Source organism: Ilyonectria robusta (assembly GCF_021365365.1).
Source record: "Ilyonectria robusta strain PMI_751 chromosome Unknown BGZ61scaffold_30, whole genome shotgun sequence".
NCBI lineage: Eukaryota > Fungi > Ascomycota > Sordariomycetes > Hypocreales > Nectriaceae > Ilyonectria > Ilyonectria robusta.
The window spans coordinates 128,728-143,385 of record NW_025764464.1 but is presented as its reverse complement, the minus strand read 5'-3'; the positions used below and the strand labels follow the sequence as shown (position 1 = coordinate 143,385).

At 50.0% G+C, this 14,658-nt stretch overlaps 7 protein-coding genes across 7 annotated transcripts; 3 read left to right on the top strand and 4 right to left on the bottom strand.

Moving 5' to 3' along the window:
- Positions 1-401: 401 nt before the first annotated feature.
- On the bottom strand, positions 402-1,309 carry BGZ61DRAFT_498813 (uncharacterized protein; the record flags this gene model as incomplete). The annotated part of the gene is made up of 4 exons (XM_046251326.1): positions 402-706; positions 751-794; positions 904-1,148; positions 1,241-1,309. The coding sequence occupies 4 exons, from the start codon at positions 1,307-1,309 to the stop codon at positions 402-404; spliced, it is 663 nt and encodes a 220-aa protein (XP_046097259.1).
- Positions 1,310-2,657: 1,348 nt separating this feature from the next.
- BGZ61DRAFT_561336 (uncharacterized protein) lies at positions 2,658-5,186 on the top strand (the record flags this gene model as incomplete). The annotated part of the gene is made up of 4 exons (XM_046255810.1): positions 2,658-2,953; positions 3,042-3,864; positions 3,921-4,172; positions 4,230-5,186. Coding segments are annotated over 4 exons (2,328 nt in total), but the record flags the coding sequence as incomplete, so codon positions are not given.
- Positions 5,187-5,285: 99 nt separating this feature from the next.
- BGZ61DRAFT_366481 (flavoprotein) lies at positions 5,286-5,903 on the bottom strand (the record flags this gene model as incomplete). Its single annotated transcript, XM_046241687.1, has 1 exon — positions 5,286-5,903. The coding sequence occupies one exon, from the start codon at positions 5,901-5,903 to the stop codon at positions 5,286-5,288; it is 618 nt and encodes a 205-aa protein (XP_046097257.1).
- Positions 5,904-6,611: 708 nt separating this feature from the next.
- Positions 6,612-8,221, top strand: BGZ61DRAFT_366840 (putative 3-octaprenyl-4-hydroxybenzoate carboxy-lyase; the record flags this gene model as incomplete). Its single annotated transcript, XM_046241725.1, has 2 exons — positions 6,612-7,631; positions 7,688-8,221. 2 exons carry the CDS (start codon positions 6,612-6,614, stop codon positions 8,219-8,221), a joined length of 1,554 nt encoding a protein of 517 aa, XP_046097256.1.
- A 320-nt stretch (positions 8,222-8,541) lies between these two features.
- BGZ61DRAFT_366572 (oxidoreductase, FAD-binding protein) lies at positions 8,542-10,114 on the bottom strand (the record flags this gene model as incomplete). The annotated part of the gene is made up of 3 exons (XM_046241700.1): positions 8,542-8,685; positions 8,740-9,006; positions 9,053-10,114. The coding sequence occupies 3 exons, from the start codon at positions 10,112-10,114 to the stop codon at positions 8,542-8,544; spliced, it is 1,473 nt and encodes a 490-aa protein (XP_046097255.1).
- Positions 10,115-10,903: 789 nt separating this feature from the next.
- Positions 10,904-12,547, top strand: BGZ61DRAFT_522625 (FMN-dependent dehydrogenase-domain-containing protein). The gene is made up of 3 exons (XM_046252554.1): positions 10,904-11,084; positions 11,136-12,311; positions 12,362-12,547. Exons 1-3 carry the CDS (start codon positions 10,958-10,960, stop codon positions 12,523-12,525), a joined length of 1,467 nt encoding a protein of 488 aa, XP_046097254.1. The 5' UTR covers positions 10,904-10,957; the 3' UTR covers positions 12,526-12,547.
- Position 12,548: 1 nt separating this feature from the next.
- Positions 12,549-14,424, bottom strand: BGZ61DRAFT_431190 (putative aldehyde dehydrogenase). The gene is made up of 3 exons (XM_046243842.1): positions 13,757-14,424; positions 13,302-13,695; positions 12,549-13,241 (listed from the first exon to the last, which is right to left on the bottom strand). Exons 1-3 carry the CDS (start codon positions 14,281-14,283, stop codon positions 12,651-12,653), a joined length of 1,512 nt encoding a protein of 503 aa, XP_046097253.1. The 5' UTR covers positions 14,284-14,424; the 3' UTR covers positions 12,549-12,650.
- Between the last annotated feature and the right edge of the window lie 234 nt (positions 14,425-14,658).

Sequence of the window (14,658 nt, the reverse complement as noted above, 5' to 3'; positions counted from 1 at the left end):
AACATGTGTATTGTGGCTTCCGTGCTGCATTATCTATGGTCTGCTATGGGAAATATGGGTTCCTGCCTAGTGGCTCACATTAGCCTGTGTGTGAATTCAAGCCATTGGGACAGGGATCGGGTGTTCCGGTTCCGGTCCAGCAACTTGTCTTGTTCCGATAGGTCGCCACTCTCTCAAACTACCCCTAATCTTTGTAGTGGCCAGCTAGTCTGGACTAAGGTTAGACGGCTTCAGTGACTGACTTATTGCAGTTCCATGCGAGGCTGGTGTGATCGCGATCGCCACATTTCAGGGGTGAAACGAGTCAGGGACAAATGACTCACCAATATTTCTCACACTGGCGTAACCACTTGCTCAGCTACACTGTATCGCATTATTCTCGCATAGCTTCGTAGGTTTAACTACACTTCGTAACTAATACTGCCGTCAATCGTACCTGCATGGAGCCCTCCTGTGATAGGTATATCCGCAGCCGTAGTATGCCTTGCCGCATCGCTGAGCAGGTAGATCACGGCCCCCATCAAATCATCCGTCGTTCTAAGACGTTGATTCGGCGGTGACAGCCACATTTGAGCCCCAGCCCGTTCATACTTTGTTGCTCGGACTGCTCGCATCATTTCAGAGTCGACGAATCCCGGGGGGATGGTGTTGACCCGGATGTTGCTTGGTGCGAGTTCAACTGCCTGCACTTTGGCTAGCATCATGACTGCGCCATTTGAAGCATTGTACGCAGCCATTCTACAACTTAACCTGGGAGAGCTATGTGCACTGATTGAGAGGCAATCAATACCATGCTGCCAGGAGTTCCTTAGCTGATAATCTGCCTAGCAACAAGCTGTGCCGTAAAGAACGTGCCTCGAACGTAGAGTTTATCTCGGGTTAATTCTCATCTCAGACCCATACAGATGATTTATGAGAAAAGTGCTTACGTTGATCTCTTGGATCCTGGTAAACTCATCCCAATTTTGGTCAAGAAACGGTTTGTCGATGGCAATCCCAGCGCACGGCACGCAACCATCAATTGATCCAAGCGCAATAACCGCGATCTTGAACGATATCTCTAAACTGTATTGATTCGTAACATTCGTCTTGAAAAACAACGCTTTGGTACCGAATTCATTCTTTAGCGAATCAAATTCATTCACGGGCTACTCTTGGATGTCCAGCACAACGACATTGCGTCCCATTTCGCAAATTGCGCGGTAAGAGCAAACCCAATGCCCTGCGCACCACCAGTGACGATGTAGTTGCGATCGCGCAGTTCAAAATTCGGGCGACCATGACTACTTTGAACTGATGAACCAGTCATGATGATTTCTTGAGGTTCTTAGGTCTCAATTGGAGAGGAGTTTGCACTTTGCTGTGAAGGAGGGTGAATGATTGAGGTTCATGAAACATGTCAAATATCGGCTTTTCAGAAGGAACTCGTCTCCTACCTGACATGTAACCCAAACTACCAGTCACAGACAATCATTCCACGAGAGTCGATTATCTCTACGCGCCGTCTCCAAGACACTGAGAATGACTTGATCACCACCTTGTTCCTCGTCGGTGTGGGCAAAGCCCCCACTTGTCATTCCGCCTCCTCGGAACTTCCGATCGGGCATCGGAATGGCGTTTGCATAGCCTTCTGTGATGATACTGAGTTGATACGATGATCATGACAATTTTGGATGCAAGTTAATCCTTTTTAATTGTGTTGGAATAGTACGGTCGGGTATGCCACTCCATTATCAGCTCTTCGTAGAGTGAATGTTTGCCGACATTGGCAACTACCCGCTACCCTGGAGCAATTATTTTGCCACCACCAACAACCAGGTCTTGGCGAATTCCGTCATGCTGTATCCCAGATTGATGCAACGTCTTAGTCAGTATCTTTTATAATTCGCCGTATTTTGATAAAAACAGACGGAGAAAGAATACAGACTGGTGATGGGTTTTGCGTGGCTTTTTCGTAATAAGCAGGGGCCTGTGTTGAGTTGTCATGTAGCGACTGAAGTCATTATGAGATAACTCATGCAAAGCTGCCCAATGGAGAGAAAAACGAAAACCTACTGCATCACACCCGTAATTTGTATCCTTCAATTCTTTTTTAATTCAGTACGTCTTCTTTTGAACGTTATGAACAGCGTGTATCGTGGACAACGAAGGAGCATCTAATGCAGGTGTCGAGATCGATGAGAGATAAGTAACAGATGACCAGGATTTGATTCCAAATAAGCAAACGACCAGGGACTCGGATCTTGGACCCCGCAGTGCGTTAAACGTATATCAAAGTTGATTACTGTCCAAACCTTTATTGGCTGGTGTGCTTTGTCGGGTAAGGGGTGTGAGATAGCCGTCTGCCGGCCGATTCTTCCCCGCACTTCCATGCGATGATGAACGGGTCGAGCTTTGAGGCAACTTGGAGCTGTTGAACTTGGTGACCTCTTATCATTCTGAGTGGAGACTCGGACTGGTGGAACTGATAGCTGGGCAACAAGGCTGCACGCAAATCTGAAGCTGCTCGTGGGTAGTTTGCTGCATAATCATTTTCTCACTAGCTGTTACTTCCGGCCATCTTGCTCCGCCTCACGTCTGCATCTCAACGAAGCCCCCAAAGGCAGTCAACCATACCCCTGGCTTGCGCCGTGCACTATTGGGCATTAAAAACAGCGACAATGGCTGATTCAATAGACACTCGGGGGACGAAGCGCACAAACACCCAGCGAGGGTCCGATTCGGGGAAACGGCGAGCACCCTACGCCCTCAGAGCTTGCGACGCATGTCGGCGACGAAAGGGGAAATGCGACGGACGGCATCCCTGCGGACATTGTGCTGGCCGAGGGCAAAATTGCAACTTCAGCAATGGCACCGGCCCTGGGGACTGGACGGATATTCCGGCTTCGGCCAGTGATGCGGATCAAGTCCATTCTCACCAACTGGATGAGCAAGGGAACCCGGCCATGTCAAGGTATGCCGATTATCAAGTTTCAGACGTCTTGCCCCCCAAATATTGAATACCCCATTCATTCAGCTTGAGCTCACTCCTCCCTTTGAAGTGCCAGCGGAGGCTCCATCCTCGAACTCGTCTCCAGTCTCAAAGACCAACTCGATAGCCTGACATCCCGCGTCCAGCTTTCCAATAATCAGCCAATGGCCCCGAAGATTCCGTCGACAATGAGCCTTCCCGGGGGCTTCCAATCCCAATCCCCCGAGCGAATTGATCCTGGCTCGGGCAGAGAGACAGCGGGATCGGATGGACAACCCCATCGCCAGGCTAGCCAACGTTTTTACGGACCGACAAGTCCGGACTACAGCTTGAATATGGCCCAGATGAAAATACGAGAGGGAAGCTCTTCAACATCGCCCTCACAGCGCCCGCAACTAGCAAGCATCGAGGATGAAGAGGCCTCTGATGACGACAGTGGCATTGCAGGTGTTGATGGCGGCGGACGAAGTAAGGACCCATGGCCACCTCGCAACCGAAGAGATAATTTGCAGCTCCAGAGATTCCGATCACTTATGAACCTGCAAGAAGCCGCGCGCCTTCTGTTTGTCTACCAGGAAGTTGTTGGGGAGTACCATCCGATGGTGAATTTAGACGATCTCATGTGCAAAACTCGGGTCTGGTACACGGGCGAAGCGCCGACGCATTCTGACTCGCGAGACTACTCTCCTGGACGGCCAGTGCCCGACTCGGATGAAAACGACCTTCTCATTCTGAACCTTGCTCTAGCCATTGCTTTGCGTGCTGAGTCAACACTGCCCAGTGGCAACTCCGAAATTGAGGGCATTCTGCAGTCCAGCTTCCAGGACACTGTTAATGCCAAAGTGGTATCGCCCGCATCTAGCATCAAAGATGTCAAAATCATCTTGCTAGCGGTAAGAAATCCGTATCAACTCCCACCGAGAATGGCTTTTGACTTCGAGTATCACAGGCTCTATACTTTTTCTTCCAAGACATGATACGGTCTGCATGGCGGATGTGCGGTATCGCCGGTCGGGTCTTGATGGAACTGGGATTTCACAATGGTGATGTATCAAGGCATGTCCTGGACTCGGAAGCTGAACGCACGGAAACCAGTATCGTCATGTGCAGCGTTGTGACCCTCGACCGCCAATGGAGTGCTTCGACAGGGCTCCCATCAAACTTCCAACATTCCAGCTTCGAACCACTACCCAAATCGTCTGTAAGTAATAATCTCCAATAGCTGTGAATGGCTCTAACAATCCCGGGTCAATGGCAGATCAAAAACCCATATCTGAAGGCCATGCTGGCCTTTATCCTCATAAGCGACAAATTCAACGAGCCCATCTCGTGCGCTGCCAGAGGCGAAAGATACGAAGATCAGGATGCCTTCGATGTGATGAATTTCCAGGTTGAGCAGTGGCGAAAGAAGGCCGTGGGCAACCAATCGCTCAGCAACTTTGGAACCTGGCATTCGAATCCATCAGCCCGCCCTCCGTCATGGGCTATTATCTTGCACCTTCGTGCAGATTCTATCCGCAGTTATCTCTTGCGGCCTGGCTTCTTTTCCGCATCGGAGGTGGAGACTGGTAGAGAACAACTCCGTCCTGCACTTGACCTCGTGTCACACATGGTCAATGTTCTCTTCACGCTGGACACCACTACGGATATTTATCGCATGCAACATCCTTACTACCAGCACCTTCTGGCATCTGCCTGTGCCTTGTTCTTCCTGTTGGTTGCATACGTAAAACAGAATCACTCGACTCTGGCCAGCAGCCTGACCGTCGACTTTGTTGACTCTGTTAGCCAAATCTTTCGGATGACCCTTACAGTCTCTGGTAGATACGCGAACACATCACGGGCCTCCCGTAGGTTATGGAAGAGACTCTCGGAAATGCGTGGAACGCTAGTCAGTCTCAACTTGCTATCAGACAACCTTCCCGACCACAATAACCACTTCCCCAGGATCCATCTTGGCGAGCCCGAGTCTTCGATGCCACATGCTGTCAAATATGTACAGAACACCAGCGCGTTGAGATCGAACTGGAAGGGTCGCTTCCCTGGGCAAGGCTCCAATTTCTCACCACCTGTCGATGGCAATATTTCCAATCCGTTTAGCACAGCTATGGGTGCGATTCCCGAGAATGACTTGCAATTGGGATGGTCCGAGTCACTTCTATCGAACTGGCCAATGGGCGACGAGAACATATTCTTTGCAGAAGGACCGTTTTGACACGAATGATCAAGGACGACATATTTACTACAATCATGTACACGCAAATTGAGAATGTATGGTATCTGTTCATCGGGAACGCGATGACGGTCATGGCAACTAAGACATTTGAGCCGCTACCCTAACAGGCCCTGTGTTGTCCCTTCGAAATCCCCCCCACCTCTCAAACCCATCCGTATGAATACCCATCATATCCAACATCCTTCCAGCGCTTTGGTCAATCAAATCATCCAGACTCTCAGGCCGGTGGTAGAAGGCCGGAACTGGTGGGAATATCACAGCGCCAGCGCGTCGTAGGAACAACATGTTATCGAGGTGGATATCGCTCAGTGGAGTCTCCCGTACAACCATCATCAAGCGACGGCCTTCTTTGAGACTGACATCTGCAGCCCGAGAAATCAGGTCGTCACAAAACCCGGAGCGCACCGCGGCCAGCGTCTTCATGCTGCACGGCACAATCATCATGCCATCATGTTGGAATGAGCCCGATGCGATAGGTGCCGATAAATCTTTTGCCGTGTAGTTCACAGTGGCGAGACCCCGAATGTCTGATTCCGTCAAGGAAGTCTCATATTTTAGTGTTGCCAGCGCCCACTTGCTGATGACGAGATGTGTCTCAACACCGAGCTCGCGTAGGATGGACAGGATTCGGACGGCAAAAACTGTTCCCGTTGCACCAGTGATGCCTATCACAATCCTACGCGGCCTGCCTGGCATATGCGATGCCCGACTGTGTTGTGTTGGCCATGAGGCTACTCTTGGATTGCTGCCAGCTGCTTCGGCTGATTGACTGGAGTATTTCCTAGCTTGTAGCCTGAAGCCAGGTAGGTTTGGGAGGTCGATTACAGCTGGCCGTATTGACTGAATTCGTGGGATGGCGATAGCCACCCTTCGTAGACACCTTGTTTGCATTGTAGTAGAAGAAGGTCTACACTTTCGTCTTCGGAACACGTCGAGCTTAAGAATGGTATTCAAAGAACTTTCTGTCTTGCTTCCTCTATCTTGACTGACGTATTTGGTATAATCAAGCCTGAGCAAACTCCCGATTGCATTACCCGTGCCGTCTGCAGATTAATCTTACACTCGTATTTCCTATCGGATCTGGTTGTGGGTCGAACATGAAGCGGACCGCTTCCGATCTCCATGACTCCGTTCCTAAGTTTCGGAACCGGTTCCTGCGACTAGTTTAGCAGCCCAACTACCTTATCGCCACCTAAAGAAGATTGGGAATCTGTTCTGAGAATGGGCGCGAATACCTAGAGATTGGTGGCGATTGGCAATATCTGCGTTGGAAATTGCTGGAATTTTCGAATCCCAAATCACAGCACCCTTTTGGCAGATTGAAATCACAGCTGAAGGCTCGTCATGTATCGTACAACCCAGAAACTCCTCTTGGCCACACGGATACGTCCCAGGCTTTCCAATATGGCCGTTCAGACATTGTCGGTTCGACAGAAAAGCACGCTCGAATTGCAACAACAGGAGATTGCCGCACAGCTCGATTTCCGCACCTTTGTCGACGTTTTGCGCCAAGACAACGATCTCGCAGAAATTAATCAAGAGATCGATCCGCATCTTGAAGTTGGCGCTATCGTAAGAAGGGTCAGCGAAGTAAGCGGAAAAGCACCACTCTTTAACAATGTCAAAGGGGCCCGCAATGGCCTGTGGAGAATGTTTGGGAACGCTGCCAGCTTACGCGCCAGCGAAGAAGAGAAGTATGGGCGCATCGCTCGTAATCTCGGCTTGCCTCCAAATTCCAGCTGGAAAGCCATCCTGGAGAGGACGCAATCCGCGAAGAACAAGCCTCTGCTACAACCCAATGTTTTAGCCAACGGTCCTTGTAAACAGAACAAGATTTTTGGAGACGACATTGACTTGAATAAACTTCCAGCGCCCCTACTTCATCAAGGAGATGGAGGAAAATATCTGCAAACATATGGTGTTCATGTTTTGCAATCACCAGACAAATCATGGACGAACTGGTCAATCTTTCGAGGCATGATTCATGACAAGAGACGACTGGTCTGTCTTGTCGGAACAGGGCAACACAACTCTATTATTCGCGACAAGTGGCTGAAAGAAGGGAAAGACGAAATGCCATGGGCCTTGGCCTTGGGAATTCCCCCAGCCGCGAGCCTAGCTGCAGCTCTGCCTATCCCAGAGGGAGTCTCGGAAGCCGAATACGTTGGTGCTATGGTTGGAAAGCCCTTGGACCTCGTCAAATGCGAGCTAAGCGACCTGCTTGTGCCTGCCAACAGTGAAATTGTTCTTGAGGGAACTTTTTCTCTGAAGGACAAGGCACTTGAAGGCCCATTCGAAGACTACCTGGGGTTGCATTTCGACGGCGACCGACACATGCATCCGCTTTTTACAGTCAACGCTATTACATACCGAGATGATCCCATTCTGCCGGTATCTGTTCCTGGGAGGATCACGGACGAATCAGTGAGACTCATCGTATTCCTGTCATGTTTATTCCCTGTTTCTAATCAATTAAATAGCATGTCACCGCATCTATGGCGTCGGCCGAGCTACTGACGCTTTGCAAAAACCACGATCTGCCTATTAATGACGCGGTCGCCCCTCTTGAGACCATGGCAAACTGGTGCGCTCTGCAAGTGGACACAAAAAAGCTCACAAGCTTGAAGACAAATTCGAAGGACTTTTGCTCAAAGCTAGGCCAGATTGTTTACAACAACAAGAGCTCCATGTTGTTCAACCGCATTCTGCTCTTTGGGGAAGATGTGGACATCTACAACTTCAAAGACGTCATGTGGGCCTTGGTGACAAGATGTCGCCCAGGTCAGGACGAGTACGTATTCGAAGACGTGCCAAGCTTCCCCATGACTCCTTACATGTCTCATGGCACTGGGACTGTCAAGACCGGCGGCAAGGCGATATCAGACTGCTTGTTCCCCATGGAATATGAGGGCCGGAAAACATTTAGTTCGGTGGATTTTGAGACATCGTATCCAGAGGAAGTCAAGAGCAAGGTGCGGGCGAATTGGACAGCGATGGGATTCGATGTCGTTTGAAGTAGGTAGATGACACTTAGGCTTAGATTTAGTTCAAGCAATACACTATACATTATGCCCTTTACTGTCATCAACCTAAATGCAGGATGCAAATTCACTAACCTGTCAGGATCTTAGAGCCATTCCATGGAGCCTTGACTTCAAATTTTAGCCGTCAAGAATTGAGACTCGGGGGTGGGGTGCAAATATTTGCACAAAGCGGGAGTTACGGTGTCAAATGTCTTCAATTAATGCTTCTTCACCGCTCAAATTTGTGCTCAAGAGAGATTTGGGTTCACTGATTGTAGTAATAGATAGGGATGTAGGTTTCTGAGTACTTTTTACAGCTGCGCCTTATTCTGAAGGCGGTTGATCTTGTCGTGAGCCTTGACAAACTTCTTATAATTGGGGAACAACTCTTTGGGATCCCACTTCTCCCGGATCTTGAGAAATTTGGCGAGAGCAGTATCGCTCATGACCTTGGTCTGATTAAGCATTAGTAAGGGGCATTTTATTGCACTTTTGCATGGGGTTCTCACATTGGCATCGTCGCAGTTAACATCCAGCTCCGTGATATACATGCCGACGGCGACAGGGAAAGCTCGCCTGTATCGATCACGCATAGGCTGGTAAATGGCAGGCTCCATTCTGGGATCCGTCCATCCGGTAATGGTGGAGATGTACAAGTCTTGGGGCAGACTGAGGGCGGCATCTTCCTCATCGGGGACAATGTCGCAATGGCACATGAACACAGATGAGGTTCTGGTGGGCAGCTCCAGCATTGCGGGCTTGATCGCTTCCAGCAACTAAACAGAATTAGCAGAGTTTGGTTGGTTGAGAGACTTTACTCACTCTCTCAAGAGGAACATCGGGATCATTCATGATGCTGTTGATCTGCCATCGGTCTTTGCTATCATTACCGAGGAAGCGGCGCTTCCGTGCAAACACCTGCTCAACTGTCCTCGACTGCACAGGATGCATTTCCAACAGAGCCGCCTGGACTTCAGGCGTCATCTTGTCGTAAGCACTCAGCAGGGTGCGGGCCTCTCTGATCGTATCGGTGTAGCAAAGCAGATTCAGCGACATTGTAAGTTTCCCGTTAATCGGGATGGCGTCTGTAGTATATGAAGGGTCATACTTTTCCGGGTAGTCGATGGTGAGGTTCAGATCCGTGCCATACTTCGGGGTGTCGCGACCACGTTCAATGGCCCAGCTCATGAGCGCCATGTAGTTGTCGCTGTTGATATTGAATTTGAGGATTCTCTCCCACATCAGCGACGTCTTGATGGTTCTTCCCCAGAAACGGGTGACAACTCCAAAGAAGCCCAAGCCACTGCCGCGAGCAGCCCAGAAAAGATCGCGATTCTCAGTGCGACTTGCGATGACGGTTCGGCCATCGGGAACGACCATTTCGATCTTGTTGACCCATGTCTGGTTGGTAGCGCCCCAGCCTCGGACAAACCATCCCTGACCACCAGCCAGGAGGAAGCCGCCAGAGCCAACTGTAGGAGCATGACCATGGGGGAAGAATCGGTTAATGTCCTTGAGCCTAGTAGCAAGCTCTTCAACGCGACAAGCAGGGCCAAAGCAAATTTCCTCTGTGATAGAATCATATTCAATGCTTCGGTTTAGATTCGTCGTGTCAATCAAGATGCCACCGTCGATGAGATTGGGCAAGTTGAAGATGTGGCCTGATGAGCGGACTCCCACAGGAACACCAAGCTCAGTCGCCCGCTTGAGGGCAATGGAAACGTCATTGGGTGTTTCGACGACATGGATTTCCTGCGGGTATCGAGATGGAGTGTCTGCGGATGGATTGTTCTGCCGGCATCGCTCATACTCTGGGGTCCCGCGAATTAGGACTTTGGAAGGATACTCAGCACGAGTAGAATAGCGGGGCGATGCTGCAGACATGATTGATTTGCAATAAATATTCTTAAGAATTAGAGAGGTGATTGGGATGTACTACCGCATTGGCTTCCTTTTGCTGGTTTGTTGGCGGAAGATGGACATTTAAACAGTAGCTTCAGTTTCCCATAATGATATCCTGGTTAAAATGATCTACCCCAAATAAACGACCATGGAGGTCATCTCAAACCATGCTCAGCAAATGCAGAGAGCCTCACAACTCGCCTAGGGACATCGCCCAGGTCCGACGGAAACATGGTGTAACTTCGCGGAGGTGGGCCCACTCGTTCCGGGCATCGTCCGGAACGACACTGCAACCATCATACTTAACCGTAGTTCCGTTCAAATTTAGGAAATGCCTACTGAACTTTCACTAGGCTGTAGACAAAACTCAATTCTGATTCGTAGTCATTTGCCATTTTCCACATGAACGAAGTATGACGATGTAACCGGTCAAGATTGTCTCCACAGGCTGCTCTTTCACATGGTGTGCTCGGGGAACCGTATCCGGACAACCATGCCTCCTTGGATTGAAAAGTGGCGGAAGCATCGTAGTCGGAATATTGTTTAGATCCGAGTCCAATTTGCCATTCCTGTGAAGGACGCATGCGGGTGGAACCAAGAGTCCTGAAAGCTGGCCGACTTTCTTCGGAATAGTAATACCAGTGATGCGTATGGTGGGAAGTGGGCACCAGCGACAGATGCGGTTGGGATTGCCCCATCCAGAGGAACTGGGTTATTTTCAATTCGACTCATCGTCAAACCATCTCCTGCCTCAAACAGCTTGCCCGTGATACGAACAGTGGGCATCTAGCACCTGCATCTCATTGTCAAGCCTCAGGAGACGAAATGGGAGAAACAATTACAGCATGCGAAGTCGCCAGACACAATAAGACGGATGATGTCTGGGTTGTTGTGGATGGCGAAGTATTCGACATGACAGCTTTCGCGCCCGAGCACCCCGGAGGACCAGAAAGTATGTACACGCAAATAAGATTTGGAGCCAGAGATTAATAAATATTTGAAGTTATATACCAATATGCGGGACGAGATGCCTCCTCGACATACAATGAGGTCCACGCACCCTCTCTGATTCGGCGGTCGCTTGACGCAAAGGCACACATCGGAACACTTGATGCGTCTAGCATCACCGACGAATGGAAGAATGCCAATGCCATGACCATTCCTCAAGCCGACGACGCCAAAGGAAAGGCGAATCTAGAAGACATTATCAACCTGGACGATTTTGAAGCGGCGGCGGCGACAAGCCTGTCTAGGAAGTCGATGGCATTCATCCACAGCGGCTCCAATGACAACATCACGAGGGACGCAAACAGGGAATTTCTGAAGAGAGTCTGGTTGAGACCTGCTGTGATGCGCAATGTCTCCAGTGTCAATACAAGCACGACTCTGTTTGGGTGCAAGTTGGACATACCTGTTTACATCGCTCCAACGGGCGGCGCAAAGACTGGCGGCTCCGAAGGCGAGCTCACATTAGCCCGAGGAGCGGCGGCTGGAGGCATCATCCACTGTTTCGCGACACCGTCTTCCTACCCATACTCGGAAATCCTCGAAGAAACGGCAAAGCATGCCTTTTTCCAGCTGTATGTGAACAAAGATCGCAAGCAATCTGAGGCTGCAGTTCGGCAAGTGGTGGCCTCGGGCAAGATCAAAGCCATCTTCGTCACAGCCGACGTCCCGGTGGTGCCGAAACGCGAAGAAGACGAACGTGTACGCTCTGCTGAGACTCAGGCAATCGCTGGCATCAAAGTATCTGTCGGAGGCAAGGACACGAAGGGTGCTGGTTTTGCCCGTCTGGCCTCGTCGTTCATCGACTCCAGTTTGAGTTGGGACGATATTAAATGGCTGCGGAGCTTGACAAGCGTTCCAATTCTAGTCAAGGGGATACAGCGCGCTGAAGATGCAAAGATTGCGTATGAAATCGGCTGCGACGGGGTGGTTCTGAGTAACCATGGAGGGAGAGCAGCAGATAATGCTCCTCCTGCGATACTTGTTCTGCTTGAGTTGCACAAGAGCTGCCCTGAGGTTCTCGGAGCCATGGAAATATTGGTCGATGGCGGATTTCGCCGAGGCTCAGACGTTGTGAAAGCCATTTGCCTGGGGGCCTCTGCTGTGGGATTCGGCAGATCCTTCCTGTACGCTCTTGGATATGGCGAGGAGGGCATTGAGCGCGCAATTGAGAGTAAGCAAAACGGTTCAAGATTATATGGCCCCGGTTAACTGTGGAAACAGTCATCAAAGACGAGGTCGAGACTACCATGCGCTTATGTGGCATCACTGACTTAATGCGAGATGCTCATCCTCGGTATGTCAACACAAAGGATATAGATCACTTAGTTCCAGATGAGGGTCATTCTTACGTGAAGAGAGTCTTGAGGAGGTCGGCAAGATTATAAAATAATTCGAGACTTATGTATTGAGTGAATTCAGTGGGAAGCATGTGAGATAATCTTGAACTTAAATCTCAATAAAGAATCCCTTGGCTAAGTTAAGGTACTCTATGATATGACTTGATTGACCATCACTCCATCCAGGTGACAGTCTTGTAGTAAAGGAACTCATCCAGACCCTGGTAACCATTAAACCGACCAAATCCACTTTTCTTGACTCCTCCGTGAGGCAAAGGATACTCGTCATGCACAGTCATGGAATTGATGTGCACTGCTCCAGACTCCAAACCGTCGGCAACACGGAATGCTGCCTTCAGATCTTCAGAGAAGACACTAGCTGACAGGCCGTACTCGGTATTGTTGGCGAGCTCCAATGCTTCCTCTTCCGTCTTGAAGGTGAATAGAGACACGCTGGGCCCAAAAGACTCAGTCTGATACAGGTCCATGTTCTGGTCAACATCTTTGAGGATGACGGGTTGCATGTGAGTCTCGTATTGGCCTTCATGGCCTCCATCAAAGATCTTCATCGACTTGGCTCCCTTGGAAGTTGCATCTGCAACAAGACCATGGTTTCTTTTTGCTGAAGCTGCTGTAACAAGCATGGGTGTATCATTTGCAGCGCCAAAGACCTGCTTGGTGGTATCGCGGAAAAGTTCTTGAAACTTCTGCGCGACGGATTCGTGCACGAGGATACGCTCCGTCGACATGCAAATTTGGCCAGCCTATAATCACCTGTCAATTCATCATTTGTTCAAATCGTACTGACAATGATTTAAACTCACGTTCATGAAAGCTCCTCTCGCACAGTGCAGCGCCGCTTGCTCAAGGTTTGCGTCTTCCAGCACAATGGCGCTTGCTTTCCCTCCAAGCTCCATGAGAACCGGCTTCAGATGCTTGCCTGCCGATGCCGCAATGATACTGCCGACCCTCGTGCTGCCTGTAAAGTTGATCTTCCTCACATGCGGGTTTGCTACAAATTCCTCGGTAATGACGGCGGCATCCGCTGGCGAATGGAAGACGAGGTTGAGGCAACCATCGGGCAGCCCAGCCTCTCGAAAGATGTCGGCGATGGCCCAGTAGCACATAGGAGAGAATTCGGCTCCCTTGAGGATTGCGGTGTTTCCGGTTGCAAGGGCAAACAAAATGGACCGGAGGCCAAGATGATATGGGGCGTTCCTAGTTGAATAAGTAAGCTTCCAATGTCTGGCAACGGTACCGCGAAGAGCTGCTTTCTTACCAAGGTGCAATTCCCAAGTTCACTCCATAGGGCCTCTTGTATACTATGGCTTTCATTCCGTCCAGATTGGACTCTGGGACAGAGCCCTGCATTGCGCCAGAAATTCTCCCAGCTGTGTCTTTGAAACCATCAATGGCAAGGCCAATAATAAAGTCTTGGTAACCCTGATTAGCGCCGATTTCCTGGTTCATATACCCTCCCAGCTCGTCTCTCCGCTTGTTCATGATGTCAGCCGCAGCGAGAAGGATGTCGCGACGCTCGTATGCCTTGGTTCGCGACCAAGCCGGAAACGCATCTTGGGCATTCTGAACAGCATCCTCGACATGTTGCTTCGTCGCGCAAGATAAAGACCATACGTGTTTCCCGGTCAGTGGACTGATAACCGGGAATGTAGATGAAGTCTCAATGTCTTTCCCGTTGATGATGAGGGGAACAATCTTGCTGGTCGTGATGCTTCGGCGACCCCCGATGTGCCTTGCCTGGGCCCAGCAAGACCCCGGGTTTCGATAAATTCTAAGGCGATTCATTGTGATGGAGTGGAAAATGCTAGACAGTGGGTCGATTATTGTTAAGGAACACGTCAATCAAGGCCATTAAGTGCTCACAACCCTGTGACGAACGCTCTATCTAGAGTGATAGAACAGAAGTGAGAGTGAGGGGATTAGCCGCTTAGCGCTGAGCTGGTTCCCGACAATCTCGTGGCGGAATGGATTCGGATTCCGACTAGGATCCCATTGTTATTGTCTTGGCGTTCCTGGCCAAATATGGGAGACTGCATGACAACCTGAGACATGCATCGTGTAGGTTGTAGGTTGTAGGTTGCACCGACCCACTTTCCGATGCGATTCCTGGAGTTCCGAAGCCATCACGACTAACGGATTTGGGCAGGTACATACCTTGTC